At 40.0% G+C, this 18,286-nt stretch overlaps 1 protein-coding gene across 1 annotated transcript; it reads right to left on the reverse strand.

The window, feature by feature from the left end:
* Positions 1–391: 391 nt before the first annotated feature.
* Positions 392–760, reverse strand: LOC147448219 (uncharacterized). Its single transcript, XM_086524519.1, has one exon. The coding sequence runs from the start codon at positions 758–760 to the stop codon at positions 392–394; it is 369 nt and encodes a 122-aa protein (XP_086380645.1).
* Positions 761–18,286: the final 17,526 nt, after the last annotated feature.

The following is an 18,286-nucleotide window of genomic DNA, read 5'->3' on the forward strand; positions in this document are numbered from 1 at the left end:
TATAGAATCCTTATGTCATTGAGAATAACGACATAAAACCACTAAGATAAAATAATATTAGCATCATCTCCTCCATGGCTTAGTCACATAGAGAGATTAAAGCATCTTCATGAGAATTCAAATAATTAGCTTTAGGTACTTGCACAAAATTTACATAATCATTAGTAAAAACCATTGCTTCAACAATTGAAAAACCATTAGCAACATTGCATCAAAATATTTTTCATATAAAGAATATAGATCGTCAAGAACATCATCAAAACTCATACAAGAATCCTTATAATTGAAAAGATCTTGTAATTGAGGAACTCTATCTTCACAACCCAACTAAAACTCCATAAACTCTTGATCCTGACTATGAAGACTCAAAAATTTATCAAAGTGATGTATTCTAGGTCCACTCTGATCTAAAATCAGAGCTACACAACAACAAATTGGTATCTTCTTCACCATATTCAAACAAAACATCATCAACTTGTCCATGGTTCTCATCAAAATCATCACAAAAATCAGAATTTGTTTGATAAACAAGCAACTCAATAAAATCCTCTTCAATCTGAGCACTTCCTGAATCATATTTAGCCTTTAGGAATTGCATAAACTCTTCAAAAAAATCTGAATTATCTTGGAAAACATCAAGTTGCTCATACTTCTTCTCAAAATCATCACAAAAGCACGCTTTCACATGTAGAACAATCATGTTAGAGAAATTTTCTCCGAATTGAACTTTTGGACCATTTTCAACCCTCTGCAACCCCATCAAAGCTTTAAAAAAAATTCTAAAATAGCTTCTATTCTTTTAGATTCAACTTTTGGAAATTTAGGCAAAGTAGCGTGATCTTCAATTTAAGACAAATGAACTTCCAAATCAACAAATCTGCTTCATTCTGTTTCTTCCTTCCTTCTTGCATTGCAACATGGAGAAAATTTCAAAATAGAAATGACTTTTGGAAATCAAAGTAGCCTGAAACACCACTTGAATATTCAACATGATTATTGTTTTGTGATTGAAAATTTAAGAATTTGCTTTTTTGAAGCATATTCATGATCTAAGATGGATCCCACTTCTCCTTGAGGTTATGGGATTGAAGATCTACCTCATTAGGATTAAATCATGATATTGATTTAGGGGTTTGGATGGAATTTTGGTGAGTTCCTTGGCTCACACCCTCCACTACTCCCTTCTTCTCAATCACCATTACTCCTATTGGGTCTCCTCATCATCAAGATGAAGCAAAATTCATCAATCACATCATCATCTTCCTTCAATTTGAGATTCTCTAAATTTGTTTGTTGTCACTGATTCCTCATATCTTCTTGATTGTTTATATTTTTTTGACTTTTCAAGATTCCTTGATTTGCTGATTTTTCATCAACTTTTTGTTGAATTTTGTGAATATCCAACATGCTATCTAATGTTGGATTAGGGGCACTCAAGGATGGTTTTTGGCTCTCCATCTCTTTGAACTCCTTGACCTCAATCATTGGCAACCAAGTAGGCACACTTTATTCATCACCATCACTAATACTCTGATCACAATCAAAACTATCTTCATATTTCTCTTTCAAATACACACATGATTTTTGCAAATGCATGATTCCCTTCTTAGTAGAACAAGACTTCTGCCTCCTATCTTTGTGCTCAGACAGATAATCTAATGCATCTTCAAGCAAACATTCCAAATCATCTAACTTCTCCTTTGCTACATGCAACTTCTTCCTTGATGATGCTTCTCCCCCCATAGTCAAAGACTCAAATGTCATTTGCATTGATGATAGACACATGCGAGTATGAATGTAAAATCCCTACAAAATTCAAGTCCTAAAAAATATCGCTTAGTTCTTGGATATCTTTGTGGTCTTGCTAAACGCGACTATAACTAGAGCAGCTTCAACACCAATAGCTCTTCCCTTCTTGCACCCTTCCTCTAACAAATAGCCTTTCCTTGGGCTCTCTGATATTCAAATTGAATTGAAAATGTATTCTTACATGCCTTTTTATCCTTTGACGTGTAGATACTCTCCACAAAGAAGTCAACGTAGAACACACATGCATCTCAACCACAAGACCTTGGATGGAACCACACTTCATCCTTGGCTTATAGTAAATATTGGCTAGATTCCAAATTACAAAACCATCTTTGATGATCTTGGTGATGTCCTGCCATACTGAAAGTGAATTGGCCAAGGAAATCTCATTGACCTCGTTGGGATTGGGCCATTACACATTTGAGAATGCTGGCCAGGCACTTCTGCAGCTTGAGAGAAACCATGGACTTCACGCGAGGTGACACTCACTATTTTCCCGTCTCTCTCTCTCTCTCTCTCTCTCTGAATGGACACATACTTAGGCCCTGTCTTTGATTCTATCGATAGAGTGTATGTGGAATGTAGCTTGACAATGGGGACCACTAGAATGGTATAACCTCTCTATCACACAAGTGTGGTAGATTCGTTATGCCATTTCCCACTTGAGTAACAGGTCTTGAGTTCAACTCTCCTCGTCGGATAGATCTTTAAGGTCACTCGAGATAGTTTCCTACGATGTTAAAATTCTTGTGTGTGTGGGTGTGCTAATAAAGAGGAAAATGGTATAATCTTTCTATCACCGAAGTGTGGTAGATTGGTTATGCCATTTCCCTCTTGAATAAGAGGTCTTGAGTTCAACTCTCCTTGCCAGATAGATTTTTAAGTTCTCTTGGGATAGTTTCCTACGAAGTTAAAATTCTCTCCTTCTTCTCTCTCTCTCTCTCTCTCTCTCTCTCTCTCTCTCTCTCTCTCTGACTTCATGCCACTTCTCACTAATTATATAAGTATTTTTATGGTCTGATTTAATGGGTTTTCCCCCACTTATATCATTGTTACTATTCCAGGGTTTATTTTTAATGCAATGCAAAGCTCTCTCTCTCTCTCTCTATGTGTGTGTGTGCGTGTGTGTGTGTGTGTGTGTGTGTGAGAGAGAGAGAGAGAGAGAGAGAGAGAGAGAGAGAGAGAGAGAGAGAGAGAGAGAGAGAGAGAGAGAGAGAGAGAGAGAGAGAAAATATACCGACTGAAGTTGAAGCTGGAGGCAAAGATGGGCCACCCATTAGGCGGATAAGTACACCCCAGCCTTCACCTTGCGGGTTAGAGCCACCAAGTGTTCTGGTAACGGAGATGGCATTAAGTTGCTCTCTCTTCTTGGCAACGGTAAAATGAACTTTGACAATTTCTGTAGAGGAAGATACTTCATCGACAGAAAGAATGCAACTTACATGGTCATGTGGGACAGGGAGGGTACTCATGAGCTGAGATTGAAGCTTGAGGGCAATCTACTCCTCATCATCAGCAGAAGACCAATCAAGCTGGATTCTGTACTTGCAAAGAGTAGTGGGATCTGCTCCTGAAGTAGTCGAAGTTGCAGTGGATGGTAATGTTGGTACTGATGATGCAGATAAAGTGGATGATGGCAGTGGAAGAGGAGGCGGTAATGGAAAGATTGGGTCGCTTGGGTTTATAGGCTGCCCATTTTTTAAGAGGATGGGGAGCGCAAGCTCCGTCATCACAGGCCCCGTTTCATGCTCACTCTCACCATAGCCAAGAACAAGATGGAACAGATTGATATGGAGCCGTCGCTAGACAGAGAGAGAGAGGAGAAGAAGAAGAAGAAGAAGGAAGAGAGAGAGAGAGAGAGAGAGAGAGAGAGAGAGAGAGAGAGAGAGAGAGAGAGAGAGAGAGAGAGAGAGAGAGAGAGAGAGAGAGAGAGAGAGAGAGAGAGAGAGAGAGAGAGAGAGAGAGAGAGAGAGAGAGAGAGAGAGAGAGAAGCATCCTTTCATCGTTGCGCTGTAGCATGGATTTGTAGCATGGGAATAGGCAAGAAAAAACAGTGACGTGAAAATACCTATAGCCATCCATGCCGGCGTGGATGGCTAGAGGTAGTTCATTTTTGGGATAATTACCAAAATACCCCTTTAATTTGTGGAAATTCCCAAAATACCTTTCAAATTAAAAAGAATCCCAATGCCACTGGCTCCGCTGATATTATATTCATCGGATACTCCTCAGATTCGAGTTCTGAGTTGAGATCTATCTCACTGTAAAAGGCGGATGAGGAGTTCGAATGCGTGACATAATTATGGTACGACCTCACAATGTTCTCGTAGCCAACACAGCATGCAATAGGTGTTGCGATGTTTGAGCACAATTCCCTGCATATAAAAAATAGCTTGAACCTCCTGCGCCCCCATAGCTGCCAGTTTCCTGTGCGACAGGATGCAGAGGAGCTGCAGCATGTGGCTGGAGCATGAGCAGCCAAATTCGCCTCGCATCTCCCCCCTCGCTCAGACGTTTGTCTGCAAACTTCGACACCTCCCATTCAACTTCAAAATGGATCTCACATGATTCTATCGTTTTTCTCGATTTTCCCCAGCTGGGTACCCACTACTTTGTCATAAATTCCCAAAATGCCTTTCAAATTTTCCAAAATTCCCAAAATACCCCTAGTTGTGAGAGTAAATTTATCCGAATATTAAAAATTTTGTAGCTTTTCATAAGAAGATTGATTGTCTATCAATACAAGATACTTAAACTAGAATCTGAGCTAGTTATGTAGGTTTTGGAGATGAATTGCTTCATTATTTTTAGACATAATTGTCTTTTTTTGGGAGGTAATTTGTGACAAATTACATGCTAAGCACTAAAAATGGATCTCCATTGTCAAAAAAGAATAAAGATTAGGAAATTGTGAACAATCCAACTAAAATAGATACAAGGGTATTTTGGGAATTTTTGAAATTTGAGGTGTATTTTGCGACTTCCCACAAATTAGAGGGGTATTTTGGTGATTTTCCCTTCATTTTTTGAACAATCGTGCCAATGTTTGCAGGAGTGACGGGTAAAGATTTCCATTCCACGCCGGCGCGGATGGCTATAGGCAATTCCATTATGCACCAAATAATTTTCTTGTTACATGTGGCGCTCATACAAGGCAAATGAAACAACCCTGCTAGCTACCTGTACAAACTCATAGGTAAAGATTTCCATTAGAAACTTGCATGTAGCCATTCGCACCGGTTTAGATGGCTATACACACTTCCATTATGTACCAAATAACTTTCTTGTCACACGTGGGTACTCTTACAAGGCAAGTTGAACACCCTAGCTAACACACATAGACAGTGAGCCGAAGAAAATGAAGGTCTCATCGGACTATAAAGTGTTCATGATGCCTCCTCGTGATCTAAAGTTAAAGACATTTAAGTGTCATTCTTGACTCTAATAAAAGGAATGTCTTTTTCTTCTCGAGGAGGTTGCCCTGAACAACAAACGTCTCTTGCAATGTAGCTTCTTGCCACAAGTTGTACACAAACATAAAATTGTACATGTCCAAGGAGCAGACATAAGTGACACGACCCACAATCTTTTATTCACATCATTTGAATGATGATAGATTTCTTGTTGCTATTCTAATGTACTTGCTTACTAAGACTTTATTTGTACCCCACAATGTCAACTTAGTTGATGGCTAGAGACACAACCATTGCAAGCATCATTGCGAGCACTTACACTAAATAAATAGCAATAGAGGGATATTAATCAATCGACACACCAAAAGCTACAAATTAGACCTAATTTTAATGACTTAAGTTGACGTCGTATGCCATGCTTTTCTCACAAAGAATTTCATGTAGCCATCCATGTTGCCAAATCCTCTCCATCCAAAAACCAAAGCTAGTGCTTATGGATTTCCCTTTTTTTCCACCTTTCATTGCATGTACCCATCTGTGTTGGCACGCATACCTACAAGTAATAGAAAGAGATGATTTTTTTTTGGGTTATGAAGTTCATACGTGCATGTAGGTTGTTGCATGCCTAACAATATTCCGGGGCTAAGCTCTAAAAAAATTGTATTTTAATTGAATAGATCACTTTCATGTTGGCTTAGATAACTTGATGGTCAACTCAAATCCAATATGGATTGATGCTAAAACAGCATTGGAGCTTAAGCTCATGTATAAACCGCCATTGCAAGCCTTGGCCAAAAACATATTTCATAACTTGGATGCTAATAATAGGACTATTTCTTGGTGAACAATGATTACAAAAAGCTTCTCTAGTAAAAATTGGAGGGTGATTTCTATCATTATAATTCACCCAAAAAAGTGCCCAAAATTGCAATTCTTTTATTTTGCAATGCATGAACTTTTGAGTTGATATGCCCCATTAAATTTTGATGGTTTTTTGAAAAGAATATAGCGATCAGTAACTATTTATATTGATATTGATGCTCTATGCTATAGCATAAGCACATAGGCTCTCATTTTCATGCATGTGCAAGATGAGCTTATAAATTTCTTGCATATGGGTGTCGCAAATTATGAAGATTATGTGGGAAGCCTACTTGAGAAGGATCAAAAGCTAATAGCAAGAGCGGGCAAGAAATATTGGTGAGGCAGAGAGTCTTGGTATCCACTAACTTATCCTTAAAAGTAGAAATTCAAAATCAAGCGGTATCCACTCATCCAACTAGAGCATCTCTCTCTCTCTCTCTCTCTCTCACACACACACACACACACACACACACACACACACACACACACACACACACACACACACACACACACACACACACACACACACACACACACATTGCTCACTCGATTTTCTCCTTGCTCGAAAATATTCGCTCGCCATACGGTAGGACTCCTATTTACAATGCGGTAATCATGCTTTTTTTGTATGCGGATGTAGTGCTTCTAGCACACACTTTAGAAGATGCACAAAAGCTTATGGTTGTCATTGAGAATTTTTCCTTGCATAGTGGGCTGATTGTGAATCCAAAACAAAGGTTATGCTTGTGAATGAAAACCAACAATAAGGAGAAGCCATGGTTGTCATTGAGAATTTTTGCTTGCATAGTGGGCTGATTGTGAATGAATCCAAAACAAAGGTTATGCTTGTGAAAACCAACCATAAGGAGAAGCCATGCATTGTGTACAACAATGAGACACTTAAAGTTGTTGAGAGCTTTAAGTACCTTGGCCTTGAGGTTCCGTCCAATCACAAGTGGCATGAATGTGCTATGCGTCGTTTAGAAGAGGGAAAGAGAGCATATTATGCATTTGAAAACATGTGATATGCGGGAAACATCAAGTGTTGGGTTCTCAAGAAGTACCTTTTTGATGCATTGGTGACACCGGTTCTTCTTTATGGAGTTGAAGTGTGGGGTGGGAGCATCTCAAAGTCTACTTGGAAAGAGTTTGAGAATGTCCAAAAGCATTCTCTTACAAACTTTCTCCAAGTTAAGACACAAACACCATATATGCTCCTACCTCTTAAGTCACGATCTCTTCCAATTGAGATTATGGGCATGGAAAGGGTTGTGGAGTACATGATGAAGATGCATCAAAACCCCTCACATGGACTTCCTACAATTGCATGGGAAGCAAGTAAAAAAGTTCAAAAGACGCATAAAAGCAAGATCTTGAGCGCGGGATGGATGCAAGACATAAAGAAGTGGTTTGGAAGATGGGATGCATTACACTTGCTACATGATGCTTCAATTGACTCCCAACAAGTGAATGAAGCTTTTCTACAACGCCAATGTATTACGGCTTGGGAGAAATCTAGTGGGTCACGCTTCATACATTACACCACCCATATTGCCCCCAACTACAAAACCATGTTCTTCGTTGAAAGAGGAAATTGTACTCACACTTTACATGATAGAGCCTATCCCCTTGTCGGTGATACGCACTCTCACATCCATTCGGCTTAGCTCCCATTCCCTTCGATGCGAGACAGGGCGTTGGGGCAATGGAAAAGTGTCAAATCAATTGTGCACATTATGCTCACTACAAGTTCGAGGGTCTGAGTACCACACATCACTAGAGTGCTCAGCTTTTGGTCACATCCAAACTTGTTTCTCTCACATTTTTAACCATGACATAGACCTACACACTTTGCTTTCCTAACCACAGTGTGGGCTCTCCATTGCGACTCTCATCACCGCAATTTTGGAGCATTGAGAGTCACTCATGAGTGATGCACATACTACATCACATGTAACTTTGGTCCCATAGGTCATATTTGACCTCCGAGGACGATAATAAAATCTCTCTCTCTCTCTCTCTCTCCCTATAACTTCTAGCTAGGTGCACACCCAAGCTTGATGGGGGAGAGGTTGGGTGGGTGCTCAACTAGACGTTAGAGAGAGAGAGAGAGAGAGAGAGAGAGAGAGAGAGAGAGAGAGAGAGAGAGGAAGGAAGAGAGAGAAGGAGGTATATAAAAAGGGGGAGGGGATAGAGGAAGAGAGAGATAGAGGTACAGAGAGCGGTATTGTGTGTGTGTGTGTGTGAGAGAGAGAGAGAGAGAGAGAGAGGGGGGGGGGGGGGGGGGGAGAGAGAAAAAAAAAGCTCGCTCCAAAAGTGTTTTTTTAAATAAAATTTGGTTAGTTGAGAAATATCTGAAAAAAGATCGCTCCAAACCTCAACTCATTCCATATCATCCCATTATCCTCCTCCTATGGAAAGAACACATGAACATTCATAGAGCCACAAATTTAAAAAGCTCACTCAAAACCTCAACTTGTTCCATATCGTCCGATTGTCCTCCTCCTATGGAAAACACACATGAGTCACAAATCCATCTATATCACATTACCTTCCCAAGTATGCAATAAAACCTGAAGCCCTTAGAAAACTGAACCTCTCAACAGATGATGCTGCAAGGCTTGGACTTCATGGCCTAGATGAAGTCAAGCTCCTATTGATTGCAGGCTCAATATTTTCAAAGCCAATCCTATTATCACAATAGCGAATGCGTTGAATACATCGACTCCTCCCCACCATCACTTGGTCAAAAGTTGCTATCTCACGGCTAGGCTATCGTCATCATCCAATTGATTTATATTGTGCAAGGCCATTGCATCTAGGAAGAATCACATTCTATAACAACATTGTCATTATGATCCAATGCCTTATTCGATTTTCAGAATACGATCCGGACCACCAAATAGAGGGATTCTTCTTCAACATCTTATTACAAAAAGTTCCTTTTAGAAATGAGGTGGAGGTTCTCTCCCCAAAAAAACATCCTCTTCCTACTTTCTGAGGTGCAAGATCCATGGGTTAATTCTCAATGACAAAGACTTAGAGATTTATATAAATGAACACATGAAACGCAACATGATCGTGTCTAAAAATGCTAGACATACTATAGATTTCATAAAACAAAAATTATTCCTCAGCCATGAAAATCCAGTCACATGTGCAGTAGATCAACTTATCAAGCCAAAAATCTCCCAAAGTCATATAGAATGCTCTAGCTACTTCAAGAATTCCATGAAACCAAAATGTAGCTCACTTCATAGCAACAAACCATCTTCAAGGAGATATCAAGGTTGAACAAAGGTCTACATATCATACCACGAGCACCAGGGTGTGGAAAGATGTTCCTCATCAAATACTTGACTTCAATGCATGGCATACTCTAAATTTGATAAAACAAAAATTCATCCTTGGTCGTTGTCTGGGGTCCACTCAGGGAAACACTTATCACATCTTTGAAAGAGACAGAACCAAGATGGAATGTCAATTCTAGGAAACAAGTGACTCGACTAGGGCATGGAGACATGCCAAGAGGTTGTCAGGCTCTTGTTTGAACACAACACACTCCACTATGACACTCTATGTGCACTCAATCTACTGAAATCTATGATCATGTTTTTCGGATCTCTTACCTATCCACATGCAAATCCTTGAGCAAATCAACTCCGATTGACCCCAAACTTCATAGCCAACATATTGGGATTATATAGAACATATTTTGGTTGTCAGACTTGTAGTTGGAATCCAAAAATACATAAATCAATTTTCTTGAGGTAGTCTGATGTAGGTCAGCATTTCGAAACTCATATGTACCTAATTGGTTCTCCTAAGTGCCAAGAATCACATGCAATTGATAGAATCTCAAAATGACACTCGGATAGAGATAAAAGTGACTTGGAAGGTCGTACATGTAGTTGCTCGGTTTTTGCGTGATGCTTGCAATGTAGGTATCCGCACAAAGATCTTGACAAGACAAGACAAACACAATGGTACCCTTGGAATTCCGATGCGACAATCGTGCGGTGCGGTGTGAGCAATTCAAAAACACAGTAGAAGAGAAGACACACAACGTACAAAGCAAAACCTTACCTGTTCATTCATTCATAATAATGATCATTCAAAAAACATTACAAGATTACCTTTTATAATCTGTCTTTGGGTTTCATGGTACCAAAGCAAGCTTTTCCATAATCTCATTAATAATTACATTCTCAACTTCACATTACATTCGGGTATAAATATAGATTGCGAGAGAAGTCAACATCGCTTGAAATTACAATTACAGTTACATGAGTGATAGATTTTAGGAGAATCTTTGTTGGAATCTTTGTTGAAATATTCCAACACTTTCCCCCTCCTATTTCATGTCGTCCCTGACAAGAGTCAAAATCGTAGTTGATGGCGGAGGTAAGGTCGTCTTTTGAGGTACCACCTTGATTTTTCTTGTAACCCTTCTTGATATTTCATTGCTATATCTTTGTCTTTAGGAGCAAATGGCCTCACAGTGTCAGCAAAAAGTTTCTCCATTGCATGATAGCTTACAAAAAAATGCGCTCTGTTGTTGTTGACCTCAGACCTAAATAGTCTAGTGTTCAATGTGAAAAAACTTGTATAGAAAGCCTCTTCAAAAGTGCTCATGAAGTATGATTGCATGAACATCAAGCGGGCCAAGAAGCCATGCAAAATGCACTCATCTCTCTATTGATTGAGATCATAAACTAACCTTTATTTCCTTTGGGAAAGGACATAGTTATGCAGGTGGCCATCATTCTGCAAATCTTTCTTAGCATTGGGCAGGTCAGATCTAGAAGTCCTTCATACATTTTGACAGTTGCCTATAGAGTGCTAAGCATATACTTTTCATTCAATCTCTGCTTCTCTTTGGGTCCTCGCAAGACTAGGTAATTTAGCCAGTTGAAATGTTGTTTTTGCATGTCTTCATGCTGGATCCATGTCCGCAGTCTAGGCACTGGGCACATCCTTTTCTATTGTTGTTGGTGCTCTCATCATGTTAATTTGATACTTTGGATGCTTATCTAGCCATTCCAACCTCCATTTGGGTTGTCTTTCTTGCGGTTGAACTTCTAGCATCTCCTACTCTATGGCCGCCTTCCTTTGGATACAGACGAGAATGGGAGAGAGTGGGTATACCAATCTTTATCAATAGTAGTGGGTGGAGGAGCTGCATATTGACTGAGTGGAGGAGATGGATCTCCCATTCCATGGCCTTTCTCTAGTGCTGTTCTTCTATGCCTGCAATTCTCCCCTTTATCTCAGATATAGCCTCCTCAATCATTCTATATGCCCTTTTTGCCATTGTTTCGTGTGCAGTTCTTTCCTCTACTCTTCTATGTTGAGTTGTATTGTTTTCTAGAACATCTTGTGTTGCATGGTGCTTTGCTTTATCCCGATCTTTACTTGTTGTGGGGCAAGTGGCTTGAGAGGATGACCCTTGCTGTTGAGTCTATGGTGGTCCCTCTTGGGAACCTCCCTCTTTCTGTGTGTCATCCTACTAACCTTGGTCATCATTTCCATGTTCTCCTTTATTAGGGAAATCTTGTTGCATGCACTCCAGGTTTGCCAGTAGGGCATCCACTTGTGCTTCCAAATCCTCATTTTCCTTTCTGAGGGCAGCAATCTCTATTTGAAGTGCTTCTTGCCTAGCCAAGGCAATGGTTGTGGTGTCTTGTCTCATCCTCTCTAGCACCCTAACTAATCTCTCTAGCTAAAAAATTCTTGAGCTTGCATATGATGGTGTTGTACTTGTCTCTGCCACCAGCCTTGTCAACCGCAAATTTGCCTTGATTTTGACGATGCAACATTGGGCCCTAAGCTCCTCTTCTGCACTGACTAGCTGTATCTTTGTCATTGCAAGCTGGTTTTCAAGTGTATCTGCTTGATTGTAAACTTTCGTAAAAATTGATTCCAGATCACTAATTACTTCTTTGTGGATGACAACAACTCTTTTCATTGCATCTATTTATTCCTGAGCTGTAGCTAACTTCTATTTTCGTGGGAGCAACTGTCAGCTCCTCTTGTTCATTTCTGAGAGTATGGAGTTCAACATATACTTTTGTGAGCTCACTTTGTAGTGTAAGGATAGCATTTTGATCTTGAGCATGCTCTTGCATTTCCACATTGTACATATCTATAGCCACTCTTAGCAACGCATGGTAGTAGGGGTTGACCAAGCTCCATTGATGTGTTGAGGTGCTTAGTATTGGCACTAGTTGTTGTATTTATTTTATTACTATAGGTGGATTTTGTGGCGTAGGGAAGTTGTCTTGATCTTTGGTTTTGCCTTGTGTGTCTTGCCTTGCAAGGCCTTGGGTTAAGAGGTGTCCCCTTGTGTTGTCTCATTTCCGTAATCTTCATAGAAATGGTGCTCTGACTGAGATTGGGAACTCTCTTGAGTTGTCAGAAGAGTTGGGTCTTTCCTCTACCTCTTTGAATCCTCTGCAACCTTTTGAGTCACTTCCTTTGCAAGCTTTGCTCGCTCCATCTGTGCCCATATTTCTTCTAAGTGATCTGCATCGATAGGAGTAGTTGATGGGTTCTTTGTCCGCACTCTACATGGCGCCCACTTTTCTGCAAAGTCACTTAATCGACTCTTTTTGTTTTGAATTCTTTGGCTAACCTCTCCTCTCCGGCTTGCTTCTAAGATTTCTCCTCCATCCCTAGTTTGGGCATCGGCATGGGCTTCATACCCATCCAGTCTTCTTGCACATCTTTAGAGGAGTTAGATTCTCATACTTTCCTTTTGGAGCGTGTTTTGGAAGTGATCTAAGTTAATACCGATTTAGTCATTTCCTCCTCACTCTCTTCCTCTTGAAGCTGAATCCAATCATTTTGTGTTGGAGCTTCTGAAAGGTCTTGAGAAACTCCGATAGCCTGATATGCTTTTCTTGTCAAAACCTCTAGAGCTGATAGATAGGTGAGCCTAGAATGTTTCCTTTTCTTTGTCAGCAACTCGAGCAAGTACTGGGTGTGGTCAACGGTCATCGACATGTTTTCCTAGCAAGCCCAGGTGTAATTTGTTGCCACCTTATGGTTGGGTGTTGTATACGTTCTTGGTCGTTTGTCGTTTATGTCAAATAATTGCATGAATATGCGGGTGGGTAGCTCCACTTTTTGGCATGTCATATCTGCAAAGTTGGCTGCAAGTCCCTTTTTCACGAACACTTCCACCCCCATCTCCTTCTTTCCCTTCATAATTGCTCCTCTATTCGACAAATCTAGGGCTTCAACAATGAGCTCAGAAGTGATCTTGGCATGGACCTAGAGATTTCAGTTGTTCCCTCCTCTGTTATGCTGGTGTATAGCTCATGGGCCCTTTGGATGTCAAGTTCGCATGGGGGCATTTTAAAATATTCAAGAAAGTCTGTCTTTTCCAAAGCTTCTTCAATCAACAGCTTCCTTTCTAACTTATAGGCTTCTCAAGGGATCATGGGGATGGTAACCATGTTATTATGTGTATCCCTATATCCTGAGCTTGAATCTTTCTTTTTCTATGTAAGTGGATGCCTCCTTGAGAGAGTCGCAGAGAAGAGTAAACAATGGAATTTGCTCAAGCTTCTTCTTGCGACTCCATTTCTTCTTATTGCGTTTAGCTTTGGACTTCATAGCTCCCGTGGACAATTGTCATAGTTCAAAGATTAGTCAGAGGTTGAAGTGATGTGTTCTTACTTTTCATGTATTTGACAAGTTGATTAATGTGCCACTTTCTTCAAAACTCATGTATAAATGATGCACAATCTCAAAAGTTGGAAAAAAGCCAATTTTCATACAAATAGAGGAAAAATCACGTTTTTTTCTCAGGCCTATACACAGGTGTTTTTTATGAAGTGCCAACTGCGTGGACTTGATGTTCACTACCCCTATATAGGCTCCAATTTTGATCTGGTGTGATTTGGATAGGAGGTTTAGTCGTAGTTGAGGTTTCAGTCATCTGCTTCAAGTGTTTGACACATTAGTTGATGAAGATGTGGGTCTTTTCGACTTTGGCTTCATAGGGATGTTCCATATGCTGCCATAAACTTGTACTTGTGGTTGAATTCTCTCTGAGCTTTCTGATTAGAAAATCACGATGTTCTCCACCTTTTTCACATCTGACCTCTGTCAGCTACCAAACTTGGTTGGTGCACTTCTCACACTCATTAGAGATTTTTCCCCTACCTGCATTTTGAATTTGTTTAGCTAGACATGGGTTACGTCAATTTTGGCCACTTGGCTAAGCCTGAAGTTTGCCTAAAGGGTCCTATACTTTTCCGATAGGTGTGAAACCTTTGGGATAAGTCCTAATTAGCTAGGGTTTTATGTGTACAACTTCAAATTCCATTGTTGATTGCAAGTTGACTCTGCCAGGGAGAAAATTGCAATTTTTTCCTTGTTTCTTAGATTTTCCTCCTAAACATGGTGAAACTCATGCCACACCTTACATTGAGTGTTATGAGCTAGCTGATGACTTTGTACTGTGTTTTGAATCACCTTCATTGGCTTGGTCCACTTTTAGGGCTTGCATCTGAGAGACTTCTACCTCACAACATTTTAGAGATTTCCAACATAGAATATCTTTCTCAAGAGTGTTTTTTTTAACCTAAGTTGGACATGTGTGCCAGGTTTCTAGTTCCATATCCCAAGTGGTGCAAGGTAGGGAGAAAAAAGCACGATTTTTTTCCCTATCTAACACAAAAATAAACAGTAATTCATACACACTTATACACTTATTTCAAACATTTTCATGGTGGCTCATTGTTGAACTCATTGACAGGTGGACCATAGGGCCACTATGTCCTCTGGAGAGATCCTCTGACTTTGACATCTGATCCCTCTGCTTTGTGTAATGCAATGCACCATTCCCCATTGTTTGGAAATACTCTCTTGATGCTTCCTATAAGTTTTTAGCCCCTTTCATCATCCCATTACCACTTTGCATTGATTTTGGCGGTTTCTCGGGTTACATAAGATTTTCCATTGAGAAACCATGAAATTCATCTCTTCTATGCAAGTTCCTTTACCAAAGTTTATTGCTTTGTTACCCCAGCTACTAGCCAAGTTTGGGTGTATTCTCACAGCTGGGAAAAAATGCAATTTTCTTCTGCAAGGTATTTCTAGTGACCCAAAATTGATTTTTGAGGTTAGGGGTGTGTTAGTCTACCTAAAATTGACCCTCCCTTTTATTTTTGTGGTCGTCGTTTTGGATTTGGGCCAGCTTAGGTCTAACCACTCTTTTCCCTTGCCATAAAGTTTGACATGCAATGGCATCAAGTGATAGTGTACTAGGTAGGGAACATACCTCTCATATCTAGCGTCCAAGCTCAGGGCGTGGGAATCAAGAGAAGAATCATTCCAAAGTAGCTCTCTCTCTCTCTCTCTCTCTCTCTCTCTCTCTCTTTCACACACACACACACACACACACACACACACACACACACACACACACACACACACACACACACACACACACACACACACACACACACACACACACACACACACACACACACACACACACACACACACACACACACACACACTCACAACTAAAAATGAAGGGTTAAGTGGGTCGCACCTATACATACCCCGGGTTTCCAAGTCAGTTTTTCCCCCCACCTCATAGTTAGTCCTATCTCATGTGCCCGATGACCACCGTCTTGTAAATTTCTAAGTTCGGACACTGTATGATCCCAATCCGTCCGTTTTGTCTGATCAGGCATTTCCAACTTAAAAAACATTTTTCGCACCTATCCTATTTTGGCCACAACTTGCTCATTGTTGCTCCATCTCAACTTCTAAAAATTTCAATCTCTTCTTGGAGTCCATGTACCCATGTTTGGTTTTTTTGGTAATTTTCCTACTTTTGTTGCCATTTATTGCTTAGAAAATCAGTAAAAAGTAGTAAATAGTTGAGTTTCAACAAAAAGTTCTTATTTGCAAATTTTTAGCGAATTATTTTATTTCTTATTATCATTCTTAGCCAAAAACCTTATTATCTGCGTATTTACACACACCTATGGTCTCATCTTTAATGTTTGTCCCTTATTCTTGAGTCTCTACACTATTAGGGCACAAAATCAACTATTGTGGCAAAAGACGAGAAATCAAACGCAAATTCAATACAAGCATCAAGAAAACAGTGCCCTTTTCCTTTTTGGTTTCACATTTTGCATTTGGGATGCTTCAGAATTCTCTCCCCTTACTAGTCAAAGTCCTCCCGAATGATAGTGTGTTAGTGAGGGTGTGTTGGGCCGCAAAGTGGCACCCTATGCAAGGCCATGTAAGAGGCCCTACGTATGCATACTCAGTCATTGCATGAAAAAATTGATGTTGTGCAAGAGGTGGGTCTTAAGCAAAGTGCTTAATGGCATTTGATGGCGACGTTCACATTTGTGGTTGTCAATGAGCACGTACCATGTAGTAAGCGTTGTAGCTCAATAGCTTGTTGGCACATTGTCAAAGGGTTTTGTCAGTTGAGATTAGAGGTTGTGATTGTAGCATCGACCACCATTCTTTGGTTGTGACTTTGGACGAATGTCAAGGTGATTGAGCTTCTTTGGGCAGTTGATGCACTTCTTTGGGCTTTGATATCCACTTGGATTTGTGTTGAAGTAGCCATGACTTTGGAAGCGTATTAGTATGCTTTACAGTCTGTTTTGTCATGATTATCGGAGTAGATCGTGTCCCCTGTTTTGTAGACTATAGTAGGCCTTTTGGAATCCAAACCAAATTTCCTTGAAGTCGTGGGGTTCCTTTTGGTAGCTGAACTTGCCTTATAGTCCGTGTTTTGTTTTGCATTGGGTGTACTCTCATAGTTGGTTGTTTAGGTATCCACATTTGCTTAGGTTTTTTGTTGTGCGTTGGGACTCTTTTTGATATATTCTTTGGGGTACATGATTGCGTCTTTTGCACCTGTTCTAAAGAGAGCAGATGACCTATAGTTACAGCTTCACATCTATCCATGGACCCACTAGCAATAGTGACCTGTATTGGTTGTTGTTTCTCGCTTTTGGTTACCTTGTTGGCTTCATTCCTATCTTTGTTAGTATCTGCCTTGGAAGCAAAATCAACATACATGACTTGAATTCCTGCTCTGACATGCACGTGATTGTTGGCTGATTGGATATACACATTGTATCTATCTTACCATGGTGTACCCAATATCAATTGATTAGCCAAAGCATTCAGTGGCAGCACAAAAAAGTCATGGGGGCATTCATATCCACCATTGATGTGTATACTTCTAGCTCCACAAAACATGTTACGGTATTGTTGGTTCTTTTGAATCCTGTAAATTTCCTTTACAAGGGGTATATGATCAATTTTGGCATCTATTAGTAAATATTCCAACTAGTTGTATTCATTTGAGCATCATAGTCGATTAGCGCATGAGTAGGTAACATTTCAGCTCCTAGCTTTACCGCAAGGTATGGATCCTCATTTGTGTCATCCTCCTCAATGTTGGTAATCTGATAGATTTTGTTTTTCGTTTTACTACTCGCTCTTTTGCTTCTTGTTGTGCGTGTTTAATCTTGAGTTACTGTTTTTCCTTCTTACTTTTAGTTGCATGTGCTCTTTCAAGCATCTTTTGTGTCAAGGACAAGTGATATTTTTTCAGTATGCATCCATTTATCCAGTTTGACATTTCCTGTCCATCCAATGTTGCAAGCTTAATGGCCTCGCTTGGTGATATGGAATGACTCACAAAGGGTCCCATTCCCCGCTTTTTTTTTTTTTTTTGGCTTTTTGCTTAAGAGTATAGACAAGCACATGATCCCCTGGTGCAAAGTCCTTGGATTTCACATGCTAATCATGAAACTCTTTCATGCATCATTTTTTGACAGTTAGACCATTCACGTCAAGACCATTCAAGTTTTGTGGCGATCCCCAATTGGGATCAATAGTTGCATCTATTGGTAATATGGCATTAAGTCCATACACCATGTTATAAGGTGTAGTCCCTAAAATTGTCTTGTATGCAACTCTATAAACCCACACAATAGAGGCAACTATTGATCCCAATCCGATCTATTATCGTTTATAATCTTGGTGAGCACTATGCACAAGACTTTGTTGGTGCTTTCAGCTTGACCATTAGCTTGCGGGTGATATGGGGCTGATTTTTTATGTATAACTATGAACTCATTAAGCAAATACTCCATGACTTCGTTAACAAAATGGGTTCCTTGATCACTCACAATTTCTAT

The sequence above is a fragment of the Adiantum capillus-veneris genome, chromosome 11 (assembly GCF_014529385.1).
Source record: "Adiantum capillus-veneris isolate H3 chromosome 11, ASM1452938v2, whole genome shotgun sequence".
NCBI classification, from domain to species: Eukaryota; Viridiplantae; Streptophyta; class Polypodiopsida; order Polypodiales; family Pteridaceae; genus Adiantum; species Adiantum capillus-veneris.